This window comes from Phaethon aethereus (genome assembly GCF_964289735.1).
Source record: "Phaethon aethereus genome assembly, chromosome: 15".
Classification (NCBI taxonomy): Eukaryota; Metazoa; Chordata; class Aves; order Phaethontiformes; family Phaethontidae; genus Phaethon; species Phaethon aethereus.
The window spans coordinates 9,990,741-10,004,953 of NC_138591.1; the positions used below are offsets into that span (position 1 = coordinate 9,990,741).

Here is a 14,213-nt window from a genome sequence, read left to right on the forward strand (position 1 = left end):
GTAATGCTCCAATTGCGCAGTGCCCTCAGTTTACGCTAGTGTAAGCCAGACCATAAACCTGGCTCTATGTTCTTGGAATGGCTATGGGAATTCATAACAAAAGTTTTGTGATGTTTCCCACGTTAGAGGTTAGGCTGATTAGGCTGTGAAGGTACGTTGTTAGCATGTGGGGATAACATGTTAATACATGAAAATTAGCACTGTCTTCCTATCACTCTACGAACTGCTCTGTTTTTCCTTGCTTATGTGTTTCATATAGCTAATTTGCCATAGGAGTGACCATTTTTTTTTCCATAAGGCCCATTCATTAACTTGTCAGAGTGGCCGAAAATGTAACTGCTGCCAGTTACTGCATGACTCCTAACAGCTGCTGAAATGTATTTGTCAAGATAACTTACTTTTCACAAAGTGGCCTTTACCTGTTATTACAAGTCATGCCATTACTAATCAATTGCATCAATGCAGAGATCAATATAGAAAACTACCACATTTCACAAGCTGACACACAAACTCTTGATGGACCAAAACTCAAGCCATCCTCCTGTCGATGCTGGGATATCATTTGTAAGGATACAGCACTACGAAGGGTTAAGACAGCCATGACTATCCTATCTCACAAAAAGAACTGAGCCCACTTAATATATTTGATAAGAAGTATCTTAAAAAAAACCCAAAGTGTAGTGAAATACTTGCCTAACCAGCTGCTAATACCCAAGGATATTTAATTATTAAAACTAAACATGATAGATTTTTAGATTTATCAAAGCATTGGGATTTTATTTAGTACAGAACGATGCTCCCTGCGTTGCGTTTTTTCAGTGTTTGTCTGTCATTGCATATTCATGTAGAACCTCATCTGCCTACACGATACATCCCATTCTGATGAAAACAATAATCACTGATGAAATAAGCAAGTGGAATGAGCTGCAGAAATGATCAAGTCCATTACTCAAATTAGTGAGACTTTGGTTAAAAGAAAAAAATCTAGATATTGGGCTGAACTGGATCTTTTTGTTTGTTTATACCGTGTATATTTTACATGGTATATTTTACATTCAGCAATTACTTTCACCACCTCTAAAATTAAATTACCAAGAGTTTTCTGTAAAAGAGAAGAAATTAAAATTAAATATGAGCATAGATTTAAAGCAACCATTCGCTTAATCTAATTTATACATTCCTGCATCTATCTGAAGTTTTATTTGTACAAGTCAATAAGAAAAATTATTTCCTCATCAGGTTGAGTAATTATAATTAAAAATGCTAGCTTTCTTGGAAGAAAGTGGGAAGAAAGAGACCTTGAGAATGTTTTATGTGAAGTAGACTCAGTCACAAGCTGTATTAGCACCGCTGCCGTCTCCACCCTGCTGGTCATTGCAGAGCTTTGCCAGCAGATCGCGGAGTCCGTCAGTCCGGGGTGCGATCCTGCTGGCCTGCCAGAGCGGAGACTCCCCGGCATCTGTGAAGAAACGCAGCCATGTGCTTGGCACTCTCCTCCCGAGACATCTCACCTTGCGGCGAGGATCCTCACCGTCACATGCAGAAGGATAACGTGAGGGTGGCACGTGTACAGGTACCAGGCGAGGCCAGGCCGCGTGCCGGGGATGGATCCTACCCAGCAGATCCACCTCGGATTTAAAGTCCGTCATTGTGGGCTGTGTGCTTCTCAATCAGCTGCGACAGTCTTGCAACTTAAGACTCATGAAAAATCTTTGCTTTTCTGGATACAGTTGTTAAGGTGCCGCTTTTCCAGCTTAAATGTTACATTTTGGTAATTTCTCAGTTTCTGAAATGTAACTTGCTCTCGCTCTGACTGTGTGCTCCCCACGGGCCGTGACTCACCCCGTCGCCCCACCCTCACCCATTTGTCAAGTGAGAGCCATTCCATCCTATCTTCCCCACATGACTTTCAAAATCAGCATACGCCTGGCAAAACACCAAAAAGCGAGTCACTGCAGGACTCGAGAGAAAATGTTCCTCCCTGCACATTCGCCTTGCTGATGAAGCCACCCTGCCACAGCTCCTTTTTGCAGGGCCACCTCCTGGCCGCCTCCAGAAAGCATGGCAGGCGCACTCCCAAATGCAAATGCCCAGTGTCTTCTGCAAATCTCACCAGGCGCATTCCGTGCTGCCACACAAGACAGTGGCTACCCAACGCTTCACATCAATAAAGAAATGGAAAGCACTCATGCTAAGCTTGCAAGCGGCAGGAAACCTGAGACCACCATCCCACTGCTGGACAAGGGAGCAGGACAGCCCTTTCTGAGAGGCCACAATGTGTAGCTTAGTCACTCAATATTGGTATTGGGTCTTGCCATCTCCCTGTTTGATTTGTGGCATAAACCTAGACAGAAAGTGGCCAACATAGTCTCACATTGCTCTGCAAGCAGATGGTCCTTCTGATGCAGCAGGGAAGACGTATCTGGGTAAAGAAACTTTTTTTTCCCATCCCACTCTTTCCAAGGAAAAGGCAAGAGGGAATATACACTCATCCAGTGATGAGCTTCAATCTCCTAGCTAGACTTATCCCAAGAAATGAATGGTGGGACCGCACTAGCAGAGGGGCCATGCAGTGCGCTCTGCACCAGGGATGCAGCCATTCCTCCTCCTGGAGAGACACTGCTGCTGAGGCCCTTTCACAAGCTTCATTTAAAAGTAAAGTGAATTAGAGTAAAGCAGGCCCTTCCCGAAGCTCCTTGTGGGCTTGCCACTCCCTTTGATCCCTGAGCTACTGAATCAACCTGTTGGAGCATGTCAATTCAAAGGCCCAGAAGGCAAAATGAGGAAAACGGGGTCAGGCTAATGGGATTTAACATTAATTCTGCACCAAGCCTGAAAAGATGGAAGAACAGGGCCTAGGGGGTAAAAGGGATAATGAACTGAGAGTTGATGGAAGGAAACTTAATTGGTTTTAACAACAGAAGGTCACATTTTGTTACCTTTATTTGGGTTGACCATTTTTGCCAGCTGATGACCTGCCCTGCTCTTTGTTGGGACTGTTTTGGATGAAGTCAGTAAAGAATGCAGCGCTGGGATGAGGCACACAAACATGTGGCAGAGAGGAGGTCTGCGTGAGAAAACTACAAAGGGAATGTACAGATCCCCTAACTGGTATAACTGGGGCTGATGCGAAGACAACTGGGAGAGTGGGAGGCTGGTGTTCCCACTCACTGCTGTGCTCAACTGAGCTGCAACCAATACAGTCTTATTGAATCACGAGATCAGAAGAGAACCAATGGTTCACTTCAACTCAAGAAAAGACTATAGAAAAGGCATGTGAATTTTATGTCAGGCAGTCTGTCACCAGCGGATCTCCTGACCCTGCCAAGCCCTACTGCCGAGTGGAATGACATCTTGGCTGCCTCACCCCTCCTGGGTTGCAATGGTTCACAAACCTGGAGGTCCTCCAGGCACTTTGTGATGATGCCCAGCACTGGTATCCCTTAACGTACCAGTTTCACATACAGAACGGAGATCAAGGTGTTTCAGCCTTCAGCTATACCTCTGTAGCTGCCACCAGCAATGTGACTTGAGCCCTGCGGGAGCAGTTTCAGTGCCTACATGATACCACCTATACAAAGGTTTAGCAATGATCTCAACCCTCATAGAGCATGCATAGCCATGGTTTCTACAAGCCCTTGCCACAGAAACCATCTGGAAGCTACCCTGCACCTGACTGCCATGGCAATTCCCATCATCAGAATACAATGATCTGAGTCTGTGCTAAAACATCCTCCAAGACTGACCCAATTATTTAAAGCCATAACATGACACAAATAAGCAATCTGGATTTATAGCCTTCAGCTGCCTCGAGAATGCGGTTGTTGCAAGATTACTTGCTAGAAACTACTTCGGGGCAGCAAATTTTTAAACAGAGATTGACTCTGTGTTTGGAAAAGACCTGGCCCCAAACTAGTTCCTAATGTGGCCAAGAGTGCAATTACCCTGATGACAGGTCAGGGATGCTTGTGCCTACACCTGGTTCATCAAGTAATGCTGAATGATGGCTATAGTTAAATGGCATGCCGCAGAGTGGAACATGTGCTACAGTGCACTGTTTAGGGCATCATCCTCTCCAATCAGCCTGGAACTACAGAAGTGTGGTCACAAACATAGTCAACAGTATTCAGCACCACTATTTACATAGAGAGAGATTCAGAAGTATCACATAAATGCATTACGACTAATAGTGCTGTGCAGGACAAGGACAAATGAAGTATTCAACTGTAATAAGGTGCAACTGTAAAAGCCAACTAGCCACTAATTCCACCTGGGATTGCACAGCAAAATACAAGTCTTGAATTTCTGCACCACCAGGTCAAAGCTCACACAATATCTAAAGATCTAAAGTTTTGACTGGTTGTCACTAGTCAAATTAAAAAAAACCAAAACACAAACAACCGACTTGGGAGAAAGAGCCACATTCTGCAGCGCATCCCAAAAGACAAAGCATGCACAAAGATGTCCTACCCTTTCCTGATCCACCCAAGCTCTGCAGCAGTGAACATGCACACAGGTATTGCTTTTGGTCTACCGAGACACGAGAACTGAGTCAGATTTGCTCTGCAGCTTTTATAGATTGATGATGTGGGTTTGTTCCCTGCAGAAGAGAACAAAGGCGAAGAAGCCTCTTAAGCAACTCCTATGTAAGGGAGCACACGGGAAGATCTCAGCCTCATGGTTCCCACCTCTGTCTTGCAACCACCCTCCTCCATCCCACAGCTCAAGGAGCCTGCAGACTGGAGCATCAGCATATGCGTGGTCTTAGGGACTTCACTGACTGACAGCAGCAGGCAGAGCGCCCAACACTGGATGCCTTTGTACAAGTTAATACAGTATTTCACATCAGCGCTCCCCATAAATCCCAGGGAGCGAGGCAGCTGGTGGCCAGCTGGCTTTTACCTTGCACTGCAATTCTGTGGAAAAAGGAGTTTCCACTGGATCAGGGTACAGGGAAGAGGCAGTTGGGACTGTAGACTCATGCCACCCTTGCTCTGTAACCACAGTGGGTTACTGCTGCATTCTATTTATACAGAAGTGCTTTTCAAAAAATATCTGTTGTTCCAAAGCAGCTTTAATTCTGTTGCAAAGTAATTCATTCAAATCAGCTTTTCAGCTCATTCACATGCAGTAATCCTGAACAAAAAAATGTCAAAGTGCATAATTTAACATCAAGACAAGACCAGAATTTACGTATAGATTGGTTGAAAAGAATCTTTAACATCAAATACCACTCAACTCTCACATTTTTAGCTCTATTTTGGAGGAAAAGAGTTCGTCTATTCCTCTCTTTTCTATTTCAATATCACCACTAAAAGACTGAATCAGAACAACATTTTTGTTCACCCTTTAATGGCCTTTTGATTTGCAAGTATTTAAGAGTGACTTGGGAAAGGTATAAGCACATGTTGTTTCATCTTCACTTTGAATTGCCACCAGATATTATTTTGCAGCTGTTTTATTGTAAGTGGCATCCTGAAATCTAAACAAAAAAGTGTCTTAATGGCAATTTCAACAAATTTTTAATTTCCTGAGAGAATTCAGTGGGGCCACAAAGGGAGAGTGTGTTTAAAACGCAGTGCTATAATGTTTCCCTCTTTTGAGCAGTTTTAGCTTTTGGAATTTGATAATAATTTTACTGAACTTTCAAAAAAAAAAAAAACACCCAAACCCAACAAAAAACCACAATCCCCAAATCCAGCTGAAGAGAGATAAAGAGTTTCTGCTCATAAAACACAGGTAAAAACCAGAAAGACCTGTTCCTCTGCAGCTTCTGTTACCCACCTCACAACTAAATCCACAGAATAAAAGCCACTTGAAGCAAAGCTGCTGGAGAGCACACAGGAGAAAAAGTCACACCTGGGATTTCCCTAACGACCAACATCCCACTACACTCTCAAACCCCGCTGGAACTTCCCCAGGAATGCAATGAGCAGCTACCATGGGAAGGGCTTGCCAGCATGAGACAGCTGCTGGGGAATTTTGCTAACCGTAGATTTAAAGTAAGGCCATTCTGCACAAAGGACCCTTTCTTTGACTTGGTTACCCCAGACTATTTGTCCACAAAGACAAGTTATAAGTGAAAAACAGGTTTCATAAATAGCTCTGGAGCTGCGAAGGAGAAATTGCTGGGCTGGCAAGATCCCTCATACTGCTCAATGCCTTCCTCAGCCCCAACACCTCAGTTACCCTTAGAAAAATACTATTCTAGACATTATTCTAGCATCCTGAAGACAAAAGACATAACTGTGTTGCCTAGGAACAAATGGTGCACATTATCACAACATTTGTGCTGTTATTGTTTATAGATCAGGCTGAATGGTATCCAGTGAAGACTTGCATTTGACTCTCTTTTAGGAGACAGACTTTCTTCTCAGTCATAAATAAGTAAAAAAATAAATTGCATCCACAAAGCAAATGGCAAACAGATGAAAACTCTTTCGCTCTTTGCTGGAGAACCTCCCTGTGAGCAGCCCCAGAGCCAAGACAGAAGAGAAAAGGATACCAGCCAGGCAGCCCAGCAAGTGCTCAGATGCTGCAGTGCCCATCAAACTGTAAAGCTTGGCATCTGGGCCTTTCATCTGCCAGACGGTCCTCTGAGTGGTCTCAGACACTGGCTTAGATGCTTCATTTCACATAGGAAGAGATGAAGGGATGAATGTTTAGCACTGTAATCAAGATAGCATGCTGCCAAGTACAAGGGTACTTTGAGTAATACCACTATTCTAAAAATGTGCTTTATTGAGGCATCTTTAATCTGCATGCACTGTAGAGATGCTTGGATAGCCAAACCAGTCTCCAATTTGGGGTGCTGGTACATTTCAGAAGCACTAAATATCCAAAAAAGTTACTAAGAGCTGCAGATGTCACAATTCTCCAAAAGCAAAAGCTGCTTTATAGCCTTAAACCCAGGAGGGAAGGTGGAGAGAGAGCAACCTCAGCTGCTGTGGCTGCACAGAGAAAGGGTGGGTCTTCCATCACTAACATTTGCCAGGTTGAAGAAAATATTATGTTAACATCAGATGTAAATAAAATTTTTAAGCCACAATAATTTCAACATTTCACCCCACCCATTTGTGATCACATGCAAAACTACTGCTTTGCCAACCACTAATAATTTAGCAGTGAAACAGAAGCGGGATAGCAAACCAAAAAGATAAGCTTCAAAATATATATAAATCTCAAGCAAATGTCCTGGCAAAGTGAGGAACAAGGAGGAGAAAAGGTTATTTGAGGGGTTTAAGAAAGAAGCACATCTGAAATTCTCAGAGAATGCAGATTCAAGAAAACACTGATAAAGTTCCTTTTTGGACTGGAAAAAAGATTCCCTGTGAAGCATTAAGAGTGGACTGACATCTGGCTTGCCAGATAAAGATATTCTGAGCAAACAAACCTGCATACAATGTCAGCGACAATACTGAGATAAAAACCTCAGGCGCTGGCACCTTAACAGATGTTGTACTGCAAAAGCTACCTGTGCTGTACTCCCATCTAGATGTTAGATATGATTTACCAGTGCTTCAGTTCAGGACGACATTCGAAAGGGCACTTTGAAGAATGCTGTATTATTTGCCTAGTGCCCGGCACATTATTCTAGTGGCCAGGCCTGCATTTCAGAGCAGCATCGCAACAGGTGGCTTCGTATGGGGTGTAAGGTCAAATTTAGCCCCGGAAAGTCAGTATCTACTATACAGGCTTTCATGTCCAGCACCAGCTTATGTATTGCGAGGAAGGAAATAATCTGTAAGACAACAGCTCTGAAGTCTGACTCTCAGTGAGACATAGAATTGTAAAATTAAGTCAAGTCAAACTGACGAGAAATCAGACAGAGAGTGTGGAACAGCCTTTTGAGCCAATGGTTTTGGTGATGCTATTTGTCACTACACAGCTTCCATCAGCCCTGCTGGCTTTGGGATTTCTAAGTTCCTAACTATCAAGAGCACACAACTGGGTCTCAGACTTTTCTCACAAAGCTAGAGTGCTGTATGTGAAAGCCACGTTCTTTGTTTCAGTTCTAAGCAGAGATTTTCCTGCATTTCCAATATTGCATTTCAAGCCCATGCATTACAAAATGTTTTTGCAAAAGCACATGGACATCTTGTCCATGCAAACTGTATTCTCTCACTTTTTTCTCACAGTCATCTGCTTAAAAGGTTCTGTCATTTGGTCAATTGCCCAGGTGAAATCTGGGCAGGTCATGGCAAATTTGACAGAGCAAAAATCATCCCTGATGTAGTTTATACAGAGTGTTAGTCACCCATGTTTTGCTGGGGATGAATCTGGGCCATTGGCTGAAACAAGGAAACTGCTGTTCTCCCAGATAGTTCTGGCACCTGAAAAATAACTTGAAAAAGTGTTAAAGCATTTTTCCCAAAGGCTGAAGTTCTTTCTAAAACCTGTTGGTTATAATTATTTCCACCTGCCACACCAATGAAAACCTGAAGACCTATTCCCTCCACTCCCACCTTTTCACTCTTGGCAAAAGCTTTGCTGCCCAGGGACCTCATTCAGAAGTCATCACTTTGGTTTCGTATTAACCAATACTTCATCTGGTTGCTCCCAGAGGAGAAGAATTTTAAATAATTAATTTTCCTCACAGACATTTTGTCTTCAGTTTCCTTTCTTGATATCCAAAGGCAGCAGCCCCAGTATAACCCCAGTGCAGGACCTGGCCATGTAAGTTATTAGAGATGAAAGCTGTGAAGATGACAGATGAGGCTGTCTACCACATTCAGATTTGTCAGGAGTTCAAATAAAACTGTTGATTTTGGGTGGTTATCTTTGCTAACAACTCCTAACGAATCAGGAGAAGGGGTCTGCTGGAGGAAATGCAGGACAGAGTCAGACTGCCTGTCTGCTGCTGGCTGACTGGGCTGGAAACATCAACCTGAGAAGAAGATTCACCTACTTCAAAGGGCATCCCTCAAGTTTCTAAAGGAGCACTTACATCTTTAGATGAGTATTGCTATTTAGCATTAACAATGTTACCTTGATCATCAGAGGACAACACAATGAAACAAGAGCAGGTCAGTCAATAGTTCTTTGCTAGCTCATTTTTCTTAATTTCTGAGTGTGATTCTGATGATCTCCATAAATTACAGCAAATTGGCACCTGTTTAAAAGATGAGTCCCAGGCAGATCATCCCATTTGCTCCCTGGAATCTGTAGCCACCCTTCCCCAGGTGCTATTTGTATTAGGATACACATTTCATTCAAGTTCCAAACCAAAACCTCTATTGAATGTGTCTCGTTTGACCAAGTCTTCACAACACAGGCTTTTATGGAAAATATGGCTATGCAACCTTTACCCTAAAATAGTGCCAAACAGCAAAACACAAGTAGTTTCACTGGGTTTTAAGTTCCTTTGTTATACCTGATTGCTCATAATTGAAAATGCAGTTGTATCTGCATTCCTGGCTCCATCAATAAGGCACTCTATTTTCTTACTATTCTGAAGCACTCCCCAGGCTTCTGCTAATAATTTTGCTTGACCTTTATTAAAGACCAAGCATTAGCTGGCAATTAGATTTGGTGATCCCTTTGGTGACTGAGGCTCAGTGATTTAACGTAAATTCTAAATAGTTCGAATGTTTCATTATGTTTATCCTTTATGCAAGCTTTGTGGCCAGGTAAGGACTGACATGACATTCACTGTTAAATGATCTCGTTAAAGTTCTTAATTTAAGTGGTGCAACACTTCACCTGCCACATTATCCAAAGACTCCTGCAACGCACATTAAACATTCAGCATCAATAGATGCTCTACCATAGTTCACCTTGTTGGGAGTGAAATTTCAGTCCCCGAACATAAGGTTGACTACCTGATGCTGTTTGTCAGAGACAATAAATAATGCAAACAGATACCCATGTAAAATAAGAGGTTAAAGACATCAATAGCTTTCCCACAGAGATTTGAAAGAGGGTCTCACAAAAAGGACGACTTTAAATCATGAAAAAAGTCACTAAAATCAAAAAAGTTAAGGAAAAGGAAGGAAGATGCTGGTTTCTTTCATTTCTTTATGAATGTGAAGACTGTGAGAAATGACTTCTTGAGAACCATGAAGGCGTGTGCCTTTTTTTATTCACAATCCCAGAGCAAAAGGTGGGGCAGTCACACAACCTTCCCACCTCAGAGTCACCTGTAGAGGTTTGTCTTTAGCCATTTAATCCCACATTTTCCTGCTGAGAATGTTTAATGGAGCTGAATGGAGTCAAGGTTGGATAACGCACCATATCATTTCACTTAGGCATATTGCCTCAAGACTAAAGAGAAACACAGTATTTTTGTTGGAGGCATCTTTACATCCAGACTCTATTTGCCAGCAATTTCTACTGCAATAACAACTAGAAGCACGGGGATTAGGACCTCCTTTGTGCTAGGTGCTGGACCTACAAACTCCACCAGCTAAACATTAAGGCATGAGGAAGAATAATAGGAGTATCTAGCTTTTCCTGGCTTGCATATGTTTTATTTTACACATTTTTAATTGCTTCCCTCCCAAAATGAATGGTTCTAATATTTCCCCCCCCACCGCCTTTATACAGTGTGATCCTTGACATCTGCTTCTGGACTTCTGAAGGATGAAGGGCTCCTAGCAATTGTAATGTAGCCTGTGAACATAGCAGGCTGCTCCCTGGACAGATTTAGGCTTCATCATATAGTATTAACCCCACATATCGAATGTGTTTTTCTGACTTATAAGGCTGGATTGGCTTTTATTATCAGAAGAGAAGTAGTAAAGGTTTCAGTGTTACAGATGGAATAGCAGATGGGAAGCGAAAGCTTAATGTGAAGCAGCTCTGGATAAAAACTATTAATCCACAGAATTCATATGTTCTTATGCAGGGAAACCTAGCAAGAACAACTGCAATATGACTAACCAGTGACAGAATGGTAAACTGCCCCTAGCCCGTTATCTAACAAATCATGGCATGAAGTCTGAAAGATGGAGAAGAAGCCTCAAACACCTTATTTACTATTTCCCGGAAAAACAATCAGCTCTCTATGGGGTATGCAGAAAGGTAATGCCTTCCTAAAGATTATAAAGAATATTAATTTATAGCATCTCCAATATGAAAATGAAATGTACTCATATATATTTGATGACATAACATTTTCTAGGGTTTATAGCTGTAATATTCCATATTAAAAAAAAATTAACAGTATCTATAAGTCACTGTCATTAAAAAACATTTTTCAGTGCTACAACTTCACTTTTTGAAGTCTGTGGTGTGGAAAGGAAGCATATTTCCATCAGTTCTGGTAACAGAATACTTTGACTGAAAGGGAAGTGAGCATCTTCAGACGCCTGCCTGGCTGCCAAAAGCCCACCATGCAGCTCGTGAGAGCGGCTGCAATGGAGAAGCACGACCTTCAAGAATTTCCCCCATGAAGAAATGAGCACCTGGAATTTTTCCAGCTGAATGGCACTTGTTTAGAGTTTGAAAGACTGCAGGATACCACAGCATTATTACATTTTATCAGTGCAGCATTCCTCACCGGGAAAGTGAACAACAGGGAATAACAAGTGAGCTTTTCCCAAAACTCAAGAGATATACAGAGAACTACATACTCTCCCATACAAACAAGAGTAATATGTCAAAATTGTTAGGTCTCTTCCTGTTGGACACCAAAAGTGTTTAAATCGGATGCAATGTGAAATATCATGATTTCTTAATTCAAATTCCCATATTCCAATATCTATGAAATCTCTGTGACTCTTGTGCTCTTCCCTAATTTTTTTCTCCCCAAAATGTGTTGCATTTCACTGACAGTTCTTAGAAATGGACACCAGCAATAAAACATTTTGTCAGTTCTCACAAAATCCTTCCTGAGGCATATGCTCATGGGTTTTTTTCATTTTTCACTTCAGTGGGGAATTCTGTCTGAGTAGCAGCTTCAGGAAGGGACCCATACTTTGAGAGAGATCTTGTGGAAACCTAATCAGCGAAAGGATCACTAAAGCAGTGAAAGGATCTCATCTATTTCTTTTCTATGAGTATTAATTTCATGTTATGTCATCACTTATCAGAAAACCACCCAAGAAAGCTACTTCCCCTTTCATTAATTCATTTCAACATACAGGGAAACAGAAGTCACAAGGAGAATTTCCTCTTTCCCTCTTCTTGATAATGCTTATAGTCCAAAACCAACAGTTTAAGTACACTTTGGGGGGTGGTGGTATCTTTTTTGCTGTTTTTTTGTTTGTTGGGTTTTTTGTTGGTTTTGTGGTTTTTTGTGGGTGGGTTTGGGTTTTTTGGGGTTTTGGTTTGGGTTTTTTTTTTTTTGCACAATGTAGTAAACCTTATGGAATGCAGCTGTGGGGCCTGGGTTATGTAAATCCAGAAAGAATATAATTTCACTCAAAATCACGAGCCTTGTCATGTGGTGGTGTGTGAAGTTCTTTGCCTGATGCCAGCTGAATAAAGATATTCAGGCAACGGTTGGTGCTGAAGATATAATTGACTCCTAGAAACTTATTTGTCACTTCTACTATCATTATCCTCTGCAGAAAAAGTACTAAAAAAAGGAATAGGAGAACATTACCTTCACTGAATCTATATTAATACCTTAAACATTTTCTGAGACATCAAATCAGAGGGAGGAATCTCTCCGTACCTGGGGTTCATTTGCTGAGCTCCAGTACTTACTGCAACTTTACTCATCCTCTCTTGCAGATGCCCCTTGCTGGAAATAACAACTAAACAGAGCAGCCCCTGCTTCCTCAGTGAAAGTGAAGAACCAGTGCTCCTAGCCTGCTCACAGCCGCAGTCCCTCCTAGGTATGTGGCAGACACACGGGGTACAAGCAAGGTGATTGTCTCCTTGGCTAAAGTGTGGCTGTCAGACAGAAGCCTCACCAAAAGAAGCCTTCTGCTGTAAGACAGAAGAAACTGCCCCTCTGACCTCTGCTTCTCACAGCACAGCACATGTCATTCCTTATATCCTTCAATATGTATTTCCTTTAGGAACAAAACATCTGCATTCTTAGAATACTTGTTGTACCTGATGGGGTAGTCGGCAGCACTGAGATTAATGAAGAAATCCCATGGCCAGTCATTCATCTCCATTAAGTCCTTCATGGTTTGCAGGTAGGTGGTCAGAAGACTTGCTCCTCCCCAGATAGTTGCCATTCTCCAAGAAGTGACTCTCACATTTGGGTACTGGTTGGCAAACTGGAGCACTTGCCGGTGCAAGTAATTGGATCGCTTTACAGGAGAAAAAAAGTAATACATTCAAGTTACTCTGTCCAAAATTGGCCCTCCCTATATCTACTACCAACCCTACTTCTTGACTCACTGAGCATTGCCATTGCCTTGCCCTCACTTACGATGGCACACAACCTTCTTTTGCTAAATGCTAATTTGGAAATGTACAGAGACGCGTTTCATTCTTTTTATTACAACTACAGTAATCACTAGTCAGTATAAGTAGCTCTTATTTATCATTTGTCATCAGTAGATCCCAAAGGGCTTTGGTAAAGGAGGTGACTGTTACTACTTCACACTGTGAAAGGAAAGTAAAGTAACTTGCCCAAGGCACCTCGTGTCAGCTCTCCATCCAGTGCGCCACCACTGTCAGTCTGCATCAACATATCAATTACTGTTAACTAAATGTACAACAGACAGACATGGATAGATACTCACAGACATATAAGGAGAAATGAAAGCTGTTACACAGAGAAGATAACAACAAAGGAAAAAAAAAAAAAAGGCTCCAAACATATAACAGATGGGGAGACAAAAAGTGACATGCACTCTATGCAGCAGAGGTAAAGAGAGAATGAAGAAGATGACAAAGATGGGTAGACTGACAGATGGTGAGACAGGCAATTTATAACCAGTGATATATTACCTTGTCAACATGAATGTAATAAAAATGGTCTTTATGGTAAATAGCCTTAAACATGCGTTGGAGCTGCCGAGAAGCTCTGCCATGAACAACCAAGACAAATGCGATCCTGACTGGGTTGGCTGGCATGTATTCTACGGAGTCCTCATCCCACTGTACATTGTTGTTGGCTTTTCCTGTTCGAAAACAAAACACAGGACATCTCTGAGTGTATCCACAGGGCAGAGGTGCAGAGAGAAGTACACATTTCTCCTTGGGTCTTCCTTCAAAAGCAGTTTCTAAGGAAAAGCGAGAACTCATGAGGGGTGCCAGCTTGCGTGCCACCAAGATCGCACCTCTCTCCTCCGTCACCGTACAGGGTC

The 14,213-nt window shown here is 42.2% G+C and overlaps 1 protein-coding gene across 1 annotated transcript in view; it reads right to left on the reverse strand.

Annotated features, from left to right (window-relative positions):
- XYLT1 (xylosyltransferase 1) overlaps positions 1-14,213 on the reverse strand; it is a 205,607-nt gene that overhangs the window by 50,591 nt on the left and 140,803 nt on the right. The window contains exons 4-5 of the mRNA XM_082006657.1: positions 13,855-14,027; positions 13,006-13,208 (exon numbers count right to left, since the gene is read on the reverse strand). Coding sequence (XP_081862783.1) covers positions 13,006-13,208; positions 13,855-14,027 — 376 coding nt within the window. The remainder of the gene's footprint in view (positions 1-13,005; positions 13,209-13,854; positions 14,028-14,213) is intronic.